A 23333-nucleotide genomic window follows, 5' to 3' on the forward strand; every position below is an offset into this window, starting at 1 on the left:
ACTGTAATCTTTTTTATTTCACTTTTTGTACATTATCAGGGCTGCCATCTTGCCTGGGTTGTTTTTAACAGCTTTTAGTGACATGCTTTACAGTAACGATACTTATAAAAAGATAACGGATCTGGTGGAATCCGCTTGATGTGCATGGACTGTTATATTACTCGAGGAGTGCGGTGTTGGTTATTTATTGTCAGATGCTTTACAGTAAGCCTCATGGACATAGACAGCAATAGACAGAGTCTGTCCCTTGTGAAGAGGTCATTCCCTTTGAAGAGGTCACTCCACAGGAAGCTGCTATTGTCTCCTCTATCTACTGGTGTCACATGATGCTGCAATGCTGTACAGATCACTTTACAGCACCTCCTCTTATCACCCCAGGCACAACAGGAAGTCTCAGCTTAGTTTTAGCTCTAGTGGTGAGAATGAATACTGCAAGATTTCAGGATTATTTTATAATATAGATGGAAAATTAGGAAAAATGTCACCAAAAATGTTTCCCATAAAAACATTTACCACTTAACGACGCATGACGGGTATACCCGTCATGTGGCCGTTAAGGGGGATTAGAAAGGGCTCCCGGTGTGAGCCCTCTCCGTAGCTTGTGGTCCCCGGTTGCTATGTGCAACCAGGGACCGCAGGCCGATCGCCGTGGACGGCTAATTAACTATTCAAATGCAGCTGTCAAAGCTGACAGCTGCATTTGAATAGTGACTGTGCCCCCTCTCCCTGGTGTCTAGTAGGGGATCTTCCCCCGCAATGCGATCGCAGAGGGGAGATCCGTTGTAATGAGTCGTCCGGGGCTCAGTGTCAGAATGACGCTGATCCCGGCTCGGCAATCCATTCAGATGGTCAGACCATTATAATAGAGCAATGATCTAATGGATCGGTGCTCTATTATACACACAGCATTGATCTTAATGGGAGATCAGTGCTGTGTATATAGAAGTCCCCCAGGGGGCTTCTAATTGCTGTCAGTCAGAATAAAATTAAGTGTTTTTATTAATAAATAACCCCCTTCCCTAATAAAAGTCCAATTCACCCCCCTTTTCCCATTTTATAAATAAAAAGAAATAAACATTTTTGATATCGCTGCATGCGTAATCGCCCGAAATATAGTTTTTTTCTTAATTCACAATCCCTCACGGTGAACGGCGTAAGCGCAAAACAATTCCAAAGTGCAAAATTGTGCATTTTTGTTCACATCAAATCCAGAAAATTGTCATAAAAAGCGATCAAAAAGTCGCATATGCGCAATCAAGGTACCGATGGAAAGTACAGATCATGGCGCAACAAATGACACCTCACACAGCCCCATAGACCAAAGGATAAAAGCGCTTTAAGTCTGGGAATAGAGCGATTTTAAGGAACATTTATTTTCTGTAAAAGGTTTTATTTTTTTATGATCCATCAATTAGTATAAAAGTTATATGTTTCATATCGTTTTAATCGTACCGACTTGAGGAATATGTATAACGTCAGTTTTTCCATAGGACACAAGGCGTAAAAACGAAGCCCCCCCCCAAAGAAAAAGAATTTCATTTTTCTTCTCAATTTCACTGCGCATATAATTTTTTTCGAGTTTCGCAGCATATTTTATGCAAAAATTCAGCATGTCATTGCAAAGTACAATTAGTGACGCAAAAAATAAGGGCTCATGTGGGTCTGTAGGTGTAAAAATGCAACTGCTAAGGTCTTATATACACAAGGAGGAAAAAACAAAAACGCAAAAACGAAAATTAGCCCGGTCCTTAAGGGGTTAAAGTGTCTGTCTCTGTCATTATAACTTTCAAAATTTAAATCAATAGTAGATGTGAAAAAAGCAAGTTTGCGGTATGTTCACACAGGATGGAGTCCCATTGTCTTAACGCAATGATGGCTGGATGGTAATTAAATGATAAATTACTGCAGTTAAATAAGGTGTTCATTGCGTTTTCGTTGCATTACTGCATGTGTGAACTCAGCCTAAACTGTGTCTGCGCTCTGCAGTGTGATCACTATTACCAGGCAGTCACATAATTGCTGCTGATCATCAAACACAATCTATAAAACGCATGCGTTTTTTCAATGCATTTCCTCTGCAGTTATCAAATGCAAAGATGGCCAGACACATCCTGCAACAAATCCGCAGCGGTTCAGCCCTGTGTGAACATACCACCTATAAACACACTCACAACTTCACAAGAACTGCAACCAATATATTAGGCTTTGTAGCAATACATTATATAAGATAACTTATCATAACTTATTGAACAAGAACGATTATAAGGAAATCCCCTTTAGTAACATAACTTGTTAACTATTATATAACGGTAGTTTAGTCACGACCATTATATAACCTCACCTCGGAACTGGAGGACGCCGGCAGCTACCAGCACTCACTGCGCATGTCACAGCAACCTTTGCCTCCTTCCGTACAGCAGCATGGCTGCCGCCTGTTGACACTTATATGGCAGTCCGTACAGAGTCACGGGTTACGTCAGCGGCTATTTCCGTACGGCGGAAGCGTGCTTTCCTTGGTTTGGCCCAGCGCGCTCGCCGTCGTCGTATACTTCACTTCTTGTTTTGATTCCTGGCGGTCGCTGGGAAGATGGCGGCGACGTTAGAGCGGGTCAGGATTTCTGCCTCCGAATTACGGGAGCTTCTTGCAGCAAGCGACAGCCCTGTAGCCCGAGGTAGGACAGAACTGACAGCGGTTATTACTGGTATGGACTGTATCCGCTCACTTCTCCCAGTCCCTATAATCCAGTGTATGTGTGTGCTGTGTCAGGGTCCTGTTCTCTGTCACATGGTGATGTCTACCTTGTCCCAGTGTGTGCGTCTACTATGAGGGGCATAAGGGGAGCTGGCTGCCATTAGAGCAAATAAAAACTTATCATCACTTTTCTGCTTCTATAATCTTGACACTAGAGGGCGCCCGAGCTCTTATAAGGTTCCGGCCAGGTGAGCTCAGCGCTCCATAGTAGTGTCACTGTACTGTGGCCTCCTACTGTGACTGTCCAGCTGCTGGGACACTACAACTCCCAGCATTGCCCAGACTCCCAGCACTGGCCTGGAGACATATCAGAGGTGTGCACACTATAACGTTCATGTAGGTGAGATTTTTTTTTTTTTTAAACCAACTTTATAAACATGCACAAAAAGTTTAGACACACGTGTTCATCCATATTATGACCATACATCAAGGCATGACTAGAACTGGTGAGCTGGAGTAACCACTGTCTGTGTGGGGATCCTTAGTTCTGCTCACACTATTAGAATGTATTCACACTGGTCTGACTGCCCATCTAGATGCACAAACTGAATGCATTGTATATAGCACTATGTTTACAGCGGAGTTCTTTAGACCTGAGGTTGGACTGATGTTTGTATTGCATAAAAGCAGCCCAAGGTGTAGACCATTAGGGGTTCCATACAGAGGGTAGGCCATTAGGGGGTCCATACATAGGGTAGACCATTAGGGGGTCCATACGTAGGGTAGGCCATTAGGGATCCCATATGTAGGGTAGGCCATTATGGGGCCCATACGTAGGGTAGGCCATTAGGGGGCCCATACGTAGGGTAGGCCATTAGGGGGCCCATATGTAGGGTAGGCCATAAGGGGGCCCATACGTAGGGTAGGCCATAAGGGGGCCCATACGTAGGGTAGGCCATAAGGGGGCCCATACGTAGGGTAGGCCATAAGGGGGCCCATACGTAGGGTAGGCCATAAGGGGGCCCATACGTAGGGTAGGCCATAAGGGGGCCCATACGTAGGGTAGGCCATAAGGGGGCCCATACGTAGGGTAGGCCATAAGGGGGCCCATACGTAGGGTAGGCCATAAGGGGGCCCATACGTAGGGTAGGCCATAAGGGGGCCCATACGTAGGGTAGGCCATTAGGGGGCCCATACGTAGGGTAGGCCATTAGGGGGCCCATACGTAGGGTAGGCCATTAGGGGGCCCATACGTAGGGTAGGCCATTAGGGGGCCCCTACGTAGGGTAGGCCATTAGGGGGCCCCTACGTAGGGTAGGCCATTAGGGGGCCCCTACGTAGGGTAGGCCATTAGGGGGCCCCTACGTAGGGTAGGCCATTAGGGGGCCCCTACGTAGGGTAGGCCATTAGGGGGCCCCTACGTAGGGTAGGCCATTAGGGGGCCCCTACGTAGGGTAGGCCATTAGGGGGCCCCTACGTAGGGTAGGCCAGGTGTCTCAAACTCAATTTACCCGGGGCCGCTGGAGGTCTGGCTGAGGCTGGGCCACATCAGGTTTTCCACAATTTATGTATTGACACAATGGTTGTATGACTATATAGAGAGACCTAGGGATAGAGGTGTATGACCATACAGGGGACACAGACCCTGGTACATAGGGATAGGAGTGTATGACTATACAGGGGATCACCTTGGGATAGGGACAGGCCAGTTATCCTCATTCTCCAGGTACTGTCAGCAGTAACACAGTCATGTACCTGGAGTCCAGCTCTAGAAGAGAGTGAAACTCTGCCTACAGGACAGCGGCTCTCACAGTGAGCAGCCCCAGCTGCTGCCCTGCCCCCCAGGAACAGCCACCCGGAGATCTTCACCTTCGTTGCGGAGTCTGTGACCCCTGTCAAGCCCCAGCACAGGGGGAGACCCTGCAGAGCTGTCTACCCGGCCAAGGTGCAGCGATACCTGCCTGTGCCTTTCACCAATCACAGCGCACTGATGGGCCGGGTGAGAGGGGGCACGCTGACGGGCGGGACAGGTGGGGATGAAGTTCACCATTGGGACTAACCCTACCGTGATTAGTAGATTCATTCAGCTCTGCACACAACACTGAAAAGTGCCATTCGTATCAAACTCGGGCCGCACTAGCATTAAACTTTGATATTGATGTGGGGGCCGCAAACTATTGTCCCATGGGCCGCAAGTTCAAGACCCCTGGATTAGACCATTATGGAGCCCATAAATGCTGTTCACACATCTAATAATTGCCCCTTAAGATTAGTATTGGCCTTAGTGTCACTGATCAGTTTTATCTCTGAACTATGGCTATACTTTGCATTTGTATTATGGCTGCAAGTCCTGGTCCAACCATGGGTCTGATGATCTGAACTGACAGCTGTCCGTAAAGGTCTTCAGATCCATGGACTGGCCAAGACTGGAGACTGATGCGAAAATGTGTCCACATGATGTAAGTGTGAAGAAGGTCTTGAGATAGGAGACAGCAGACTATTACCTCATTGTGCGATCACGCTGCTCATAGAAGTCTATAGAGACGTGGCTGGAGAGAGTCAGAAGCAGAAAAGGACTATTAAAGCTTGTAGTGAATATCAGGAATCATCTTAGTGCTGAACTCTCATGACTGCTCAGTACTGCTCTATAATGTCCCCTGTTCAGATGCTTCTTCTGAGTATGTGTGTGGAGATATGGGGGAGTAGGATCCTCATCTGTGTGTGGACCTTTTTGCTCAGGGGCAGATAATAGAGATGGATTCTGTAGATGGGTAAAAACCAGCGAGAGATCGTCGGCAGATGAGTGCTACTCCTCATGTATACTAAAGGCAACTCATTCTATAGATTTCCATGAAACAACAGTTTCTCTTTAAAAAAAAAAACTAAATAAAAAAACAACAAACAGCAGTTACTTTGCCTTTTTAAATGTCAAGCCATTAAGTAATTCAGGAAGTACTTGAATTTCCAGTAAAGAAAGGACAATGACACTGGCACAGACAATGTCTGAGTTTGTATGGAGCATCACAAAGAACTGCACTGTACTCTAGTAGTGCAATGGGAATAACAGATGACTGAGAGGGACATTACCTATTGTTTATATGACATGTACTTGTAGTATTTCATGTCTCTATCTCTTTAAAAAAATTTTTTTAAAGGAACTCCTAAAGAGTACAGTATTACAGCTAAACACTCTTTACTTTTCAACACGGTTAGCACTGTGATTAAACATAACACCTATATGTATAGGTAACAGAGCCTGATATTAACAAGTGACACTTTGCCTCCTCCACTTCCTTGCACAGGTCACAGAGCATGCCCCAACACTATTCCATAAAAGTAATTCACAGAGATGAGCGCAACTCGAGCATTCTTCAGTCGGCAATTGTATACCAGTTGCTGAAGAAGTTGTATGCAGCCCTAGGGAGGCCTTTCCATGCTGGAACATCCAACTTCAGTCACCGGTATTCAAATGCTGAACAATTGGACTCAAGCATGCTCTGCTTTCCTTAGTCTATGGTGATAGTGAAGTCATAACATGTCCTGTGATGATGGTATTCTTTCATGGCGTGTCTTTTGGCAGTGTGTTTGCATGTGTTTTCTCCCACACCCCATAAACATACTGAGATTAGACTGAGATCAGTGGGGACTTGGCAAACGTGGTAGTCTCTGTACACACTTTTTTTCGTCTTATTCGATTCATGTTTCATTAGAGACCGTATTTATCAAGGTATTCTCTTCTAGAAGCATTAGTTGTAAATGAGAATCTCTTTCTCTCAAATTTCAGTCATTTTGTTATTCACATTACTTTACTTTTATTTTTTCTGTTTTTCCAGAAACCATGAAGGAAATGAAGGAACCAAGACAGAGGAAAGATAATAGACGACCAGACATTGAGATCTATAAGCCTGGGTTGTCCAGATTAAGAAATAAGCCCAAATTGGATGCGTCTGGCAATGGCGGAAATCACAATGATGATTATCGAAATGAGAAAGCCAAAGACTGTGAAACTTTAGTTAATGGGGTCAGCCCAATTGTCTTGTCTGAGGATCAGATCCATGATGATGATCTTGAGCATGGTGGTCCATTGGCTGTGAATTCTGAAATGCAGGAGCAAAAAATGACAAAAAGAACCAAGAAACCCGACCGACAGATTTACCAACCAGGAAGGAGACTGCACGTTCCTGTGAAAGAATCTTTGAGTGAAATTGTAGAATATGATATTGTGAGGAAAACTGAAAATCTAAAACTAGAACGTGAAGACAGTCTTGAAAAGTCTGTCACAAATCATAAGATTACTCTGGAAAATGGAAACAAGGGTGTCAAGGTTGAAAAGTCAAAGAGATCAGAGAGGGAGAGAACCGCCAAGGTTGGAGAAGAGTTGACCCCATTGAGGCCTGGTAAGGAAGAAAAGGCTGGTTCCACCAAGCGCTATTCACACTCCGACAAGCGCAGGACCCGCACCAGGAACTGCAGTACTAGTTCTGCTGGAAGCAACAACAGTAGTGAAGAAGCCCAGCTAGCCGAGGGCAGCCGGAGACGTCAAGGAAAGATGTCTGGAGAACGTAAAGAAAAGGTGCGAGCAAAAAATCAGGTCTCACTCTCTTCAACCGATTCTTTTGAAGAGGATTGGGTGGATGAGTCACTCCAGGGCAGGAATCAGTGGAAGAAGAGACAGAGCTCCAGTGACAAAAGCTGTCCAGAGAATACAGATGGTGCCAAGAGATCAGGCAGCAAGGATACCCGCGAAGGGTACTACAACCGGGAATCTTCCTGTAAGCCAGTCATAGATGAGGAGAGGACACGGAAACAAAGTGATAAACCCAGTAAGAAGCGCAGCAATGGCTTAGAGAAGCAAGGAGGGAGGGAGAGATCAAGTGAGCCAAGGGGCAGAGGCAGAGGTATCCTAATTCTTCCAGCTAACACTGATATATCCAGTGCTTCTGGGGCATTAGAACCAAACAGCACAAAGCCAGTGTCCACTCTGTGCAGCAAATCTGTGCGTGGCAGAGGCCGTGGTGGAGGTAATCGTCGCCTCTGGGATCCCAATAACCCTGACCAAAAGCCTGCTCTAAAAAACCAGAGCCCTCAGCTTCACTTTCTAGATACTGACGATGAGTCTACACCTCCTTTACAGAGTGACTGTTACCAGTCTGTCCCGCAGGCGCCTTACTACAAATTCCAGAATTCTGATAACCCATATTACTTTGCTCGTCAGCCCTATCCATACACTGGTTACTCAATGCCTTATTCTTTAAGTCCCAGCAATGGCGTGTATCCTGCTGGATACTATCCTGGATATCCAGCTCAGTCTGCACAGTATGGTAGCGCGTCATATTCTGGAAGTCCAGTAATGCCAGAGGAAATAGAGCAACAAGTGAGGACAATGCAACAGCAAGAGCTGAACCGTCTTCTGAGAATGGCCGATAACCAAGAGCTGCAGCTCAGTAATCTTCTCTCTAGGGATATGATCAGCACAGAAGGCCTGGCTAAAATGACTTTGCTTAGGTAAGGCAATATTAGACATTCTGTTACAAGTTTCCCTGTCAATTACAAAAATTTTTGACTTGTCATGTTTTTATTGCTCAGGGTCTAAGTATTCAGACCAGACTGATCTCTAATTATGGCCCGGTGATCAAAAGGAAACGCTTCACATGTCTCTTTTGATCAGTTGGGGTCTGAGCGTTCAGCCCCAACCGATCACTAGCGTCAGTGGGGAAAGAAGTATGTGGTTGAGGGCTTCTCTCTGTGTGCCTGCCACAGAGATGGTCCCATTACTTTGGGATTTTATCTGTGTCATGCGGTAAAAAGCTGTGAGAGAATGCACTTAGCGTACTCTTCTCTTGGCTCTTTGTAGAGATCGGTCATGGTCTTAACATTCAAACTTGACACATCTTTACATGTCAGTTTTTTTTTTTTTTTTTTTTTTTTTTTTTTAAAGGAATGCTAAACATATAAAAGAATGGTGCACACAGAAAATGAACGTGCCCACAGTTTTTCAGTCTGTTCGGTAACATGCAGAGAAAGTGATTGATCGTCTGCTGATCTTTTGGGGGAGGCTCCTGCTGTGGCTGTTTTACAGCCATACAAAAGACAGCGAGGAGGGGACATACATAGCTAATCTCCTTGGATGCAGAGGGGGTGATTTATCGAAAGGTGTAAAATATAGACTGGTGTAAACTGCCCACAGCAACCAATCACAGCTCAGCTTTCAGCTCTGGTAAAATAAGAGGAGCTGTGATTGGTCACTGTGGGCAGTTTACACCAGTCTATATTTTACACCCTTTGATAAATCTTGGCAAGAGAAGGTTTATATAATGTTTCTATGTTTTGATTGCAATAGGATAAAAGGAACGGTGAAGAATAAGGCTGCGTTCCCTATTGCTTATAATGTATATGGCAAAAGCACATCCTAATGCTGGGATTATCAGCCACTAGGTGTGGTTTCGGCCTCATGTGTTCTTTGGCATGTTGGTACGTGGCCTAAGGGAACAATTTAATTTTTGTGCATTTTATATCTTTTAGTGTTCCTCCTAAAATATGAGAATTATGCCTTTACTCTATATGGTTATATGTATAGCACCACCTTAGGCTGCTCATTGACACCTGTCTGCCTCTACACAGTGTGTGTGTGCGTGTGTATGTATGTGTGCGCATACGCACACACATACGCGCACGCATACGCGCGCACGCATACGCGCGCACGCATACGCGCGCACGCATACGCGCGCACGCATACGCGCGCACGCATACGCGCACACGCATACGCGCACACGCATACGCGCACACGCATACACGCACACGCATACGCACACACGCATACGCACACACGCATACGCGCACACGCATACGCGCACACGCATACGCGCACACGCATACACGCACACACGCATACGCACACATACGCACACATACACACACACATACACACACACATACACACACACATACACACACACATACACACACACATACACACACACATACACACACACATACACACACACATACACACACACACACATACACACACACACACATACACACACACATACACACACACACACACACACATACACACACACACACATACACACACACACACACACACATACACACACACACACACACACATACACACACATACACACACACACACACATACACACACACACACATACACACACATACACACACACACACACATACACACACACACACACATACACACACACACATACACACATACTATAGATAGACAACTGCAAATCAGTGGGCTTTGGCTGAGGGAGCTGGTGCTCATGAATATCTAAGACTACTGAGCACACGCACATAATAAAGAGGACTAGTGTTCTGTGCTCAGAGTCCATGTTATTCAGGAGGATATCTCAGAAACGGCTGCACAACAGAACAATGTAAGTGATACATCCTTTTGTCCAGCTTCTCTGTAACTAGCTTATGCTATTCTTACATATTGCTGCTTAAACCTACTGACAGAGTCTATTTTAGTAGTTTGTTAGGGCAAGAAATTATTAGATGTGCTCCTTCACTCTTACTATAAATAAGGACCTAAACTGTCTAGAATTGTCCTCTCTACCTTCCTTATTGGATGCTTCCTTGCCTCATGGTTCGGGCTGGCATAACTAAAGTTTTTGGCACATATGGCAGATGTTGGCACACTAGAATATGACCTATGACTAAATGGGATAACCCATAGGGGGAGATTTATTAAACATGGTGGAAAGTGAAACTGGCTCAGTTGCCCCTAGAAACCAATTAGATTCCACCTTTCATTTTCCAAAGTCTGTGAGGAATGAAAGGTGGAATCTGATTGGTTGCTAGGGGCAACTGAGCCAGTTTCACTTTATTCCATGTTTGATAAATCTCCCCCATAGTGTTTAATTTTGGGTTCCATCAGTCATAACCACAAAATGCCCTAAAATGTGTGTGGTTTCCAGATCCCGTTGAGGAATGCTCAAAACAGCTTGAAGAAAAGGTGTTTGTAACACATGATAAAAGTGGCGCGTCTAGAGTGACCTGCTATGTAGTATTTGTGTAGATAACCTCTCCTCTCCCTGCAGGTCAGAATTACTCCAGCTCTATGAGCACTGCCTTCTGTCTGATATTGAATTCTGTGACCAGCACAATGTGGACCAGCTGCTGTGGAAGAACGGATTTTACCAAGTCATTGAGAAGTTTCGCCATTTCCTAAAAGAGTCATTGGGTGAAAGCGAAGCCATCCGCCGCCAGCTGCTCAAGGTGTTAGATGAGGTGAACATCTTGTAGGAGTCACATTTACTTACTTTATACATGCTGGTTGTGCCACTCCTAATACAGCCAGTTTTTTTTCGCCTTACCTTATATACTGTTTGTATTATCCTTTTTTTACAATATACTTATTTAAAGCACAACTTCTTTGCCTTTAGGGGACAGTATTTTTTGATAGTTTGCTTCAGAAGCTGCAGGCAACGTATCAGTTCAAGCTTGAGGACTACATGGACGGAATGGCTATTCGCAGCAAGCCACTACGTAAAACGGTGCACCATTTATTCACCTCGTGACTGATCGTGGGTTATGGTACCTTAGATATGTTTGTTTACAGATTTTTGTTTCTTTTATATAGGTGAAGTTTGCTTTGATCAGCGCTCAACGCTGTATGATATGCCAGGGCGACATTGCCCGCTACAGAGAACAAGCAGCAGATACATGTAACTACGGCAAAGCTCGCAGGTAGTAATATCACAGGTTATGTGTTTAAAGTGTAACTTCCACCACAAGTCGGAGAGAGACGTATCAAGTCTTTAACGATCAGAGTGCTCAGACCTTGACCAATCAATAGGAACCGCACAGTCCATTTCCCAATCTCGTGTCAGTAAAAAAAGATGTGCCCCTCAGACTTAAATTATGAGGCATCTTGTCATGTGACACAGCTGGGAGAGGAATGCGCTGATCTCGGTCTTCTCCCGACTTGTTCTCATGATCGCTCAGGATCTGAACACTCCGACCCCAACTGATCAAAACTTTTGACATGTCTCTCGGACATGGAAAGAGGTACACTTTAAGATTAATAAGTAAGAAAGTGGCTTATGAACATGTCCGTTATCTCTACAGCTGGTATCTAAAGGCTCAGCATATTGCACCCAAGAATGGTCGCCCTTACAATCAGCTAGCCCTCTTGGCTATATACACGGTAAGAATGACTGTGCCAAGGTTTTTGTCTGTAGATTGTCCAGGTTTATAAGGTAATTGGGCACTTTTCCTTTTTCCTTCATTCCTTCTGTCTTTCCTTTTTTTTCTAAAACTATTTATAACAAACCAGAATCACAAGTGTTGTATTTAACTTATTGTAGTAATCTTGTCAGTCTGTACACCACTACTGTATATGTTTATTTCATATATCGTACCTTTCAACAGAGGAGAAAGCTGGATGCTGTTTACTACTACATGCGCAGCCTAGCTGCCAGCAACCCAATACTCACTGCCAAGGAAAGTCTCATGAGTTTGTTTGAAGAGACCAAGCGTAAGGTTAGTTGCTGTGTTTTCCTAGGATGTGAAGCTCTGTACAATACTATGTGCTTTATGTAAATGTGTGCACTATAATCTTACAGCACTGGTTTTGTGGAGATTGCTTAATCCCTTCATTTGTATTGATGATTTTTATTGTGGCTAAACTTTAGGCTGAGCAGATGGCACAGAAGCCACAAAAGGATATAGATGCAAGCACCTATCGTAATCCGACTGAAGATACCACCCGAGTGGAGATATGGATCCACCCAACACGGGGAGGTTCCTCCAGCAACTGCAGTCCTGGGAGTGATGACCTGGAAAGTCTTAGTCCAAGTGATGTGAGTTTTGATTATTGCCTTTGTAGTTATGTGGCTGTTTCCTCACATGACACAGAGCTGGTAGAAGACCGTGCTGAGTGCAGACTTCTCCCAGCTCGTTCTCCCGATTGGTCGTGATCTGAACACTCTGACCCTGACTGTTCAAAACTTTGACATGTCAGAGGGAGAAAAGTGTCTCCACTAAACAATAATTACATCCACTAAACAGCCCTTAAGTGATTGCTCTCTGTACACACAAGGTGGCATGTGATCCCTCTCAGCCAGTCAGAAATTATGAAAAGCACCTTAGATCACGTTCCGGGACTATGCTCCCACATTATATTTCCGTCAGTCTTTTGGTCAGTATTTTTCCAACTGAAATCAGGAGTGGAACTGACAGAGCAAAATGATAATGGAAAGATTTGCACAGTTTCCTGGTTTTGGTTGAAAAAAGACTGACCAAAAGACTGATAGAAGTACTATGGGGGAACGTCTTAATGTGCTTTCCTTTCACCCCCTAGAAGTTTAGTGGTTGTTGTTACTGTTAAAGTATTGTTCTAAATACTTTTTTTTCCCCTCAAGCACTCATACACTTATCAGCCATACTGAACAAGAATAGGTTCTTTTTTTAATCTATTTTCTATCCTGCTTTCACAATACTCTTTTCAGTATTTCACAACTCTGAACGTCTGTAAAAGTTCAAGAGCAGTACGTAACTTTGGCCTCCAGGTGGTGCTATTTTCCCTCTTTAAAAAAGACAGTGCGTTATTTTTGTGTGACAGCTACTATAAAGTCCCGTTATTATAAAAAATATTATTTATTACTTATCCATACACATTTCCTGCTTAACATTTTCAATCATCTACTATAATTTATCCATTCTTAGCTAATATGTGGAACACTTTTGAAGCCATTTTATAATGCTTTGCCGATACTTTTATGGTAAGGAGTCAGCTCTATGTATTACAATTACACATCTCTAGTGTCAGCAGATATTTCCGATGTGCTCCGCACCACTACTCGCCTATTTTGTTCCCTTCTTGTGTGGGATTTGCATATAGCAGTGGTACCCATCCTTATTTACAAGCAAGCGTGTGGCTGGTTGCCAGGCAATCAGACTTTATTTGCGTGTGTACTGGTTAGCTTTTAGAGGAACTGCAGAGTGGAGGAAGTAAGGTGCCCTGTTTCATTGTGGCTGGTTAAACACGAAAACCACTTTCCCAGCATCTCGGGGAGTGCGACGTGACTTCCACCATGCGCAGTGCTTGGTGTGACTCACAAGAGCATACCCACTTCCTCCTCATGCCATGTCTGTCCCCCTACACATTGACCTTAATGTGACTTGTTACGTTTGCCTCAGACCTGACCATAGTACAGCTGTTGCATTGATGAAAGCAAAGATCTTCTAGACTGAAAATGAGTTTTGAAATAATCAAAACTACTTGGTATAAAAGTCCCAGTCATTGGCCCCATATTAGAACTGTAAAACATGCAAACTGGGGTCTGACATGTATGCAGCCTTTAGGGTATAGTTACTCATTACAAAAGAAACTCCATTCCATACATCTGAATGATGTATTTTGTTCATGAATTTCTGCAAACCGCAGAGATTGGCATAGGTGTATCTACTGGGTGTGAATTTCAGCTGCTCTGTTTGCTGGCTGTGCAGATCCAGTACCTAGGAGTGCTGTACACCGGACACTCAGGCTACAGTTTGGCTTAGGAAATTCTACAATGTAACTACATACCTCTAACTAATCTCTAGATACAGCTGGAAAAGGTGCATCGCTAAGTACTTCTCTCCCCAATTGCCTGCAATCTGTCTTACTGCACCAGATGAGCTCCATAGACTTCATACGCTGGGAGCTGGGGAGAGAAGCGCATAGCCTTGAGCTTGTCTTGGTTACATCTAGAAATCAATGAGGAGAGTCTGACTGAACAAAACTCTGCATCATCATGTCAAGTCCTCTTTTTATAATGAGAGGAACATTTTTAATACACTGTTAGTTCTGCACAAACTAAAAAAATTGTTATGGGTAGGGTTATTGTTATAGGGTTTGTCTGGTCAGGGGAGTGTTTAGTTACATACCCACGTTTACCCAGGTTTTAAAAAAATGTCACCTCTGTCACCTGCGCTCACCTCTCATGCTCCTGTGCTGCCACCAGTATTGTATCATACTGTGTGGCCACCTCCAGATTTAGGCCTTATGCACTTGTTCAGTATTTTTTTCAAGTCCGTAGATTCCTCCCGCTATTCACCCGTACAATCCACTAAAAATTATGGATTGAGCATCTGTAGTGCATCCAAATTTCTGTAAATCTTTTTTTTTTTTTTTTTTCCCCAACATGTCAATTATAACTCATTTGTATTTTTTTTACAGAAATACGGATGCCAAACAGGTTACAATCCGTAAAAGATAGCATATCCCATTGATTTCTATGAGAGGATCTAAACAAATCTAGGTCCGCACCAGGACGATCTAATGATTATGTGAATAGCCCAAAAGACAACCATGTGAATTAACTCGAATACAGAAATACGGATCTGTATATTATGGGACGTGTGAATAAGGCCTCAGCCAATTGGCGACAGTGACAGGACACAGCTGCTTATTGGCCGGACAGGTCTGCAGTGTCCTGACCCTTGAATCCAAAAACAGCAGGGACAGAGTGGTATGATACTGGTGCCTGTTCAGTAGTTAAAGAGGTGGAGTGACCACTGCCCAGGCATATTACTAACTATTTCATTGCCTGGACAATTCTTTAAATTTTTTTTTTTGTTAATTTGCTTGCTTTCTTTTTAGTTATATCTACTTTATTACCAACTAATTCTGTGTTTGTTGACTCTTCCTATTTCGTGATGTTTTTAGTGCATTTTCTTTTTAATATCTGGACAGACGTGAATTTCATGCAGTTTACTGTTTACTGACTTTCTACCTAACGGAAACCTTTGAGTAGCTTTTTTCCGGGTGTCTTATGTTTTGTTGTTTAGCTCTCCCTTCCCCCTGGATGTCCATTCTGTGTCTCTCTCTGCTGGATGTATCCTGGATTCCCAGGGATCCTTACATCTCAGCTGCGTCTCTTCCTCTCGCTCTTCGTGTTGGAGGCTTAAAGCAGGCTCTGGCTTGAGAAAGAGCAGATACAGAAATTTACGTCCAAAACTCAAGTATTGAAATTTCATCTTAAGACACAATTTCGTCCCGGGGCCGCTGTGCACAATCCTTCCCTTATTTGGTGCCTTGTGCCTGCATGTAGGATTGTGCAGGTGTCAGGCGTGGCCTGAGGGGGGGGGGGGGGGTTGTCAGCGTCTGCAACACCCCGAGAATGAAAGGGCATCGATCAGTTCTGTTTAGGAGCTAAAGCTCAGTGTTAACTTACTTGCTGATCAGTTCACAGGTCATCGATTAGTAATCCTATCTATCATATTGACTTTCTCTATACACGTGGTAAATCTGCCACCATGGGTCCCTGTTGCACTGCGCATATGTGAATGGATCACTGTTGTTCATCTGTCATTGTCTGGGACTTCATTTAGACTTCTATGACCTTTTTATATGTAGACGAATTAGGGAAGTCATGTTATTACATTGCTGTGCCTCACAATTGGGCCGCTTCAGCTACAGAGGTCATAAAATCCTAGTTTTATTGGAAGTTGAAAACTTCATTAGTGCTGAAAGCTTGGCTGCCCGGCACTTCATCCACTCGGAGCATGCGGAGCTGGAACCTCTTCCCCCTTCTTGTATGAGGCTTTAGCCCTAATAGAAATAAATACTTCTCTAATATTTTGTCTATCACACACTGAGAAATGTGGGGCTGGAAGTCTTTGTTGCACACCACTGATGGCTGCAATGTTGTGTTGGTCACTTCCACGACATAGTCATCTGAAGATAGGTTTGCCATTACCTATGGGGAGTCCTGCAGGTAGTTACTAAGAGACTTTGAGGTCTTTAAAGGAAATTGTCCAGGTTTAGAAAAAAAAAAAATATATATATATATACATAGTGGTACCTTGGTTTAAGAGTAACTTGGTTTAAGAGCATTTTGCCAGAAGAGCTCACAGTTTTTCAAAATTGCGACTTGGTTTAAGAGCATTGCTTTGGTTTAAGAGCTCCTGGTATTGGGTGGGAGCGTGAGTGGGGGAGGGGCATGGCCTGCATAGCGGGGTCTGCAGCACAGTACTCTGACCCAGGAAGTCTCTCTCACCTTCCAATTTATAGCAGATCCACTTCAGGCTGGGGCTTGCATCAGGGGACAGCACTGTGGGGGTAATCTCTTTATAGCTTTAACCCCTCTCTCCTCGGACAGAGAGTGCTGCTATACTGTGTCCATATCTGCCCTGCTCATTCCTTCATGCTCCCTGCAGTCTCTATCAGTCCTTGTTTCCCATCCTCTCCATTCCTGCTATAATGTGCTTGCACTCACACTCAGCTATACACACTGCTGCTATAATGTGCTTGCACTCACACTCAGCTATACACACTGCTGCTATAATGATTATAAAATGATTTTTGGGGTGTGGAACCAATTGTCTACATTTCAATGATTTCTTATGGGAAAATTTGCTTTGGTATAAGAGTGGATTTGGATTACAAGCATGGTCCCAGAAGAATTATGCTCGTAATCCAAGGCACTATATATATATATATATATATATATATTTATTATATATTATATAAAAAATTTTGGGAGCAAAGCAGACTCTTTTTACTCAATTTAGACAACTTTTTAAAGGGGTACTCCCAGCTGGACATTTTTGGTATATCTCAGGATACGCCATAAATGTTTGGGGGACTCGTACCTTTCTTAAAGCGTAACTGTCATGTTTTTTTTTTTCATTGCAGAAATCAGTAGTATAAGCGATTTTAAGAAACTCTGTATCAGGTTTCATCAGCCAAAAAAGCCGCCTCCTGTCCTCAAGAAGCAATCTCCCAGCCTCCCCCCCTGACTTCTTATCTGTGCATTATCAGGCAAACACGTCGTCATTACAGAGAAGCCAGTGAAGACTGGCTCTGCTCTCTCCATTCTATCCTTATGGAGGGGGGAGGGGCCGATGGAGATGAGTGAGCAGGAAGAGGTGACATGAAGGTCAGCTATTTCTAGACTCTCTGGGCACCTAAAATGCAGGATTCTGGGCTCAGAAAGGTCAGTGCTTATCTATGAACTTACTGAGAGAAGATTGCAGGGTGTTGTGCTGTCCAGGACTCCTCCGTGCTCAGTCACTCCTAACAGCCCCTCCCCTCTCCATAGCCACATAATGGACACAGAAATCCTGCTTCTTCTGATGTGAGGGGGGAGGCTGGGAGATTGCTTTTTCAGTCCAGAAGGAAACTGTTTTAGTACATAAAACCTATTACAGAGTTTCTTAAAATCGCTTGTACTGTTGATATTTAATGTTTTCAGAAAAATGACCCTGAAATGACAGTTACGCTTTAAAATAGTAGGCTGCCTGACCCCTCCAGTCTGGCTGTGGCTGCTTAGGAGTGGTTAGGAACGAAAAAAAAAAACTGCTTTACAAAGTCTTTCTCATTTAATGTTAATATGAGTTTCCTAAACAGTGTACAACTGCAGGCTAAGCTATTTCTGAGACCCCTGAGTTACCCAGACAGTGTAGCTTGCGATGCTACACTATTTACACAGCTCCCATTAACCTCTATGGGAGTTGTGTAAACTACTCTAAACTGCCTGTTTTGGCTGTTTTCAGCTTTCGGACTACCTCTGATGGCTGCGAGCAGGCTGGAAGGGATCGAGGGCCCTTGTCAGTCCCACCTCAGTCCCTCTGTAGATTACCATACATGCCACAGATGTGGGTACCCTAGTTAAGAATTTTACATTTTTGCAATAGTCATTGTATATATTTGACTGATTGCTCTTATTTGTTGGTTATTTTATTTTCATAAGTTTTTATGCCGTTTTATTCTATTTTCTTTGTTGTTAAGCAGTGTTTTACCAGCAGTAGAGGATGTTGTTGTAAGACGGCCTGTACATTCTGCTCCTTAGAATGGCATGTGCCCATCCCAGCATGTGTGTGAGATTTAGAGCATGTCATTCATTTCCCATCTACAGCCATTCGCCCCCACATCCCCAGGCCAGGTTATTTCAGCACCCGGGACTCCACTCCTTTCCCAGAATGTCGAAGGTTTTATTGTTTTGTCTTTTTTTTTTTCAATTTTTTTTTCTTTCCCATGCAGCTGAACAAACGCTTCCTGCTCAGCTTCCTGCATGCCCAGGGGAAGCTCTTCACCAGGATTGGGTAAGTGTGCTGGATCTGTGTCTCATTTTCCGACGTTATGCATCTCTTTGGAATGTGAGCCTCTTTGCAGCCAAGCTGTGTTTATAGCTGAGGGCTCAGTGGGTGAAGCGCCCTCACTACTCCCTTGACATCACTGCAGAGCGATGTTCTCAGCTGGATGCGGGGATGTTGTGCCTCAGACCCAAATATCACCCCTTCTCTTAGCCATTTCATGAGTATTTCTGTCCCTAGACAAACATCATTCATACCACAGATCTCTGCAGATTTCACGTCTCCAGAGTCTTGGTTGCAGATAATGTATCCAAACCTCTACTTCTGTGTTCCAATTGTAACCCTAAAGAAAAGTAAATCTATCTGCACCTCTTACACATGAGTAAATAAGGCATAGGAATCCTCTGTCTGTCCCAAATCAAATAAGGCTTTTTTTCAGGCAGACATAATTTGTTATCCTTCTAATTATCCTACCTGAACATGAGGCGAGTCTCCATAGTCCTAAATAATTTCATGGTTAAAAGGTTAACTATAATTGCATGTAAGGGTTTGTGCACAGTACGGACTCCTGACGGAACACCCGTGACGGATTCCACTGCTCGCGGACTCTGGTGGCCGCTCGCATCTCCGCTGCTCCCATAGACTTTTTGTTTTATGGTTTGACAGATTCCGCCGTCCGCCTGAAGATCAAGCGGGTTCATTCTTTGGGCGTGACTTTTTGCATGACTTTTTCTATATCTATCTTGAACTCTAGCAGGGTCTATACAATATATACATTTGTCCTCAGCATGCTTTTTCTTGAACATCTCCTTTACGAGCTACAGTAAGGGTATAAACCCACACACCGTATACAAAGCGTATTTACTGCTGCGATACGCAGCGAATACGCAGCAAAAACGCAACAAATACGCAACAAAAACGCAGCAGATTAGATCTAAATAACTGAACTCAGCATTAAATCTTCACCATCAAACTGCTGCGTATTTGCTGCGTATTTGCTGCGTATTTGTTGCGTATTTGTTGCGTATTTGCTGCGTATACGGTGTGTGGGTTTGTACCCTAAGAAACATAATTTTTTCCCTGATAGCACGTCTTGGTTTCACTAAAAAAAAAGTGTGCTCTCCAGACTTTCACAAGTATAAGTATATTGCAGAGACAAACCTTAGCTGGACTTCCCAGTGGGGTTTGCAGGCCTTTCTCACTAATCTCCCACCACAGCGCATTACACCATGTAGAAAAGGAACCTGACAGTATGACAGCTGTGGCTTATGGCTCCGCAAGTGCAGATCACCACAAGTTACAGTAACCATCATAAGCCAACACACAGCGTATTAATAGATATTGAAGGTAACTTTGTGGGCTCCTGGCTGCAGACTGCTGTGTTGAATATTATTTATTCACACTATTTAACCCTTTCATGCTGGATCAGTTTTGACACCAGACTTCTACCTGAATCTGGTGGTAATGTGTTACATGCAGTCTATCTTTAATACAAGGTGTGTGTGCGTGTGATTGCATACAAACAGACATATACAATTTAATTCCATGGGTGGTGATTGGTATACAAAAAAAGTAAACCACTCCCTCATCTAAAAATAAAAGAAATGTGGAAATTTTTTTATCGGCAAGACAATTGCTTAAGTAATTCTGGTGCTATGTTGACCCCTTAGAGCAGGCATGTCCAAAGTCCGGCCGGAGGGCCATTTGCGGCCCGCGTTCCGAACTTTTACGGCCCCCCAGGTATCCAGCTTGCTATTATCTGCCTGTGTTATAAAGCATATAGCATGTAGCATGTAAAATGGTCGGCCCTCGCACATGTTCACTTCATCAAATTTGGCACTCTTCGAAAAAAGTTTGGACATGCCTGCCTTAGAGCATTTTTGGTATTTGAATTTATGTGGATATGTACAGACATTTGGCTTTAATATTGTCAAGAACCACTATCCGCAACTTACCTTTTCCTTTTGACTTTTTATTTTTTTGCAGAATGGAAACTTTCCATGTGGTTGCAGAAAAGCTTCTTAAGGAATTTAAAGCCCTCCTCCAACACAGCCCGTCTCCTATCGGCAGTACGAGGATGTTGCAGCTTATGGCTATCAATATGTTTGCAGGGAATAATTGTCAGATCAAAGGTATGAAAAAAAGTATGAAAAAAAGTGTGTACAATCTATAGTACGGTACAAAACAGATAATTACAAAAAAGATAGTGTTCTTTAGTTACCATATTTTCCGACGTATAAGACGACCCCTGACTTTCAAGAAGATTGCCAGGGATTCGCCTTATACACCAGAAAATGTTAACCTCTGTCTTACCGCTGCCCTGCTGCAGGCAGGTAGGGATTACCTGCAGCTAAATAAAAAAAAAAAAATAACAGGTAACTCACCTGGGGCCTGTTCCCGGCCTCCACGTGCCTCCTGTCCCATTCCTGGTGCAAGCAGTGTGACGTATGCTAACTGCGCCGGGGATCCCCGAAGCTCTCCCGAGCGTCTCATCGGAGAAGCTCAGCTGCCGGGAGAGCCTCGGAAGAATGACAGAGGCTTTGGGTACTTCCGGAGCCTCTATCATTCTTCCGAAGCTCTCCCGAAACCCTAGCTTCTCCGATGAAACGCTCGGCTGCTTTGGAGAGCTTCGGGGATCCACAGCGCAGTCAGTGTACGTCACACTGCCTGCATCGGGAACAGGACAGGAGGCTCGCGGAGGCTGGGAACGGGCCCCAGGTGAGTTTTTTTTTTTTTTTTTTTAAGTGGTCGACCCCCGACTTCTAAGAAGATTTTTTGGGGTTAAAAAGTTGTCTTATACTCCGAAAAATACAGTAATTTAACAGGGCTCATTAGCTATTGAGCCCCAGCTTCCCCTATAAAACTGCACCCAGGAATCATCATTCACTGTTTATTGTGATGGCACGAGTAGTGCAGCATAGACCACTATTTTTGCCCTGAACATGATTGAACCTCATAGGCCCCCATTCACTCAACAGCAGACAGATGTGTGTCCTTGTAGCCTCTGTTGAAGTGTTGTGCGGCTGCAATCCTGTAACTGTATAAAAAGAGGCGCAACAGACCATGCTTTCCCATACAGTGGATTACTGCATTGTAACAAGTTCTGTGTTACATACACAGGAACTGAAGTCAACGCTTTCTGTTGGAGGTAGATATTGGGGAATACTCTGATGTGTGGCTCTAATGTGATACAAGGAAGGCCATGGGCAGGGTTGACACACATTTTGTTTGTTATTTTTAGCCAAAACTAGGAATGAAAAATTTAAATGAAAAAGGTAAATTGAACCAGGCTGATGAGTAGATTGCAGAGATAATGAACTGATTCACTTCGGTATTACTGTAAATTCACTCATCTCTACCTCTGGCAATAAACTAATCACCCAGTAAGTGAAAGTTATATTACTCCTGTGGTTACCTAAAAACCTGCACAGTAATCTTCAATTATGAATCTAGTGTTTGCCCTATGAACGGGGTTATCCCAACATTAGAACGTATCACCTTTCTAATGATGGCAGAGTGCCATGCCCAGATTTCTTTATAGGTCCCAGTACATGCCTGCTGCTTCACCATTTGCTTGGGCTATAAGGGAACTTTGTTCTCTTGATTCTGTGGGTTCCAGATATCAGACCTCCTTTAAATAATCAGATAGTATGGGTAATAAATGTAAATCTTGGGATTTCCCCTTTTGAGGCAAGTTCTTCCTTGGTAAAAAAAAAATTGTCTTCTCACCACTAGAAAGGGTTTACTTTACATTTTTTTTCTTTGTTAAAGGAGTAGTGCAGCGGTAAAGAATTATTCACAGACTAACACACATTACAAAGTTCTACAACTTTGTAATGTATGTTATGTCTGCGAATGGCCCCCTTACCCGTGTCCCACCACCCCCACCCAAGTACCCGGAAGTGTGGTGCGCTATACTCACCTGTCACGTGCCGACACCCGTCTCCGATCTCCAGCGAGTGACGTCTTCTTCGGGCGGACGGTGAACAGCTCCGACTGTTCCGAATGCCGACCGCCCTCTGCAGCGTCATCCGATGCTCAGCCGCGATTGGCTGAGCATAACTGTGCTCAGTCAATCACGGCTGAGCACAGTTGTGACGCGGCAGAGGGATGACGGGCGGCAGCGACTCGGCCGTCCATCCGAAGATGACGTTTGGCACAAGATGGCGGACGGCCCTCGACACGGATCAGGTAATGTATAATGCACCACACTTCCGGGTACGCGGGTGGGGGTGGGGGGGACACAGGGAAGGGGGCTATTCACAGACATAACATACATTACAAAGTTGTATAACTTTGTAATGTGTGTTATTCTGTGAATAATTTCTGAGCGCCACACTACCCCTTTAAGTGATGATCTTCTGTAGTAGATGGTTTCTCTTTTTGTTTTTGTTTTTTTTTGTTTTTTATATAGTAAAAAAAAAATCTTAAATGTTTTAAAGCGGTTTTATAAATCTTTGCATGTTAACAGGCTTATGGAATTTTATTTAAATGATTGTATATGAACTTCTAGAGGGGGTACATAACTCATTCTAAGGGCCGCTGCAGTACCGCAAATGACTGACAGGTGTCAGTGCTT

The 23333-nt window shown here is 43.9% G+C and overlaps 2 protein-coding genes across 3 annotated transcripts in view; one reads left to right on the top strand and one right to left on the bottom strand.

The window, feature by feature from the left end:
* The window catches only part of SRR (serine racemase), a 17506-nt gene extending 14507 nt beyond the window's left edge, over positions 1-2999 (bottom strand). Inside the window, exon 1 of the mRNA XM_069945687.1 lies at positions 2342-2999. The gene's annotated coding sequence lies outside the window, so the exon portion shown is untranslated. The remainder of the gene's footprint in view (positions 1-2341) is intronic.
* The window catches only part of SMG6 (SMG6 nonsense mediated mRNA decay factor), a 177129-nt gene continuing 156275 nt past the window's right edge, over positions 2480-23333 (top strand). Inside the window, exons 1-10 of one of the 2 annotated variants that reach the window (XM_069945683.1) lie at positions 2480-2702; positions 6526-8197; positions 10771-10960; positions 11116-11226; positions 11313-11419; positions 11801-11879; positions 12104-12214; positions 12367-12534; positions 18702-18763; positions 20741-20886. In XM_069945683.1, the coding sequence (XP_069801784.1) occupies positions 2588-2702; positions 6526-8197; positions 10771-10960; positions 11116-11226; positions 11313-11419; positions 11801-11879; positions 12104-12214; positions 12367-12534; positions 18702-18763; positions 20741-20886 (2761 nt within the window). In that variant the 5' untranslated portion in view covers positions 2480-2587. The remainder of the gene's footprint in view (positions 2703-6525; positions 8198-10770; positions 10961-11115; positions 11227-11312; positions 11420-11800; positions 11880-12103; positions 12215-12366; positions 12535-18701; positions 18764-20740; positions 20887-23333) is intronic. The other variant, XM_069945684.1, reaches the window with a different exon arrangement.

The sequence above is a fragment of the Dendropsophus ebraccatus genome, chromosome 11, assembly GCF_027789765.1.
Source record: "Dendropsophus ebraccatus isolate aDenEbr1 chromosome 11, aDenEbr1.pat, whole genome shotgun sequence".
Classification (NCBI taxonomy): Eukaryota; Metazoa; Chordata; class Amphibia; order Anura; family Hylidae; genus Dendropsophus; species Dendropsophus ebraccatus.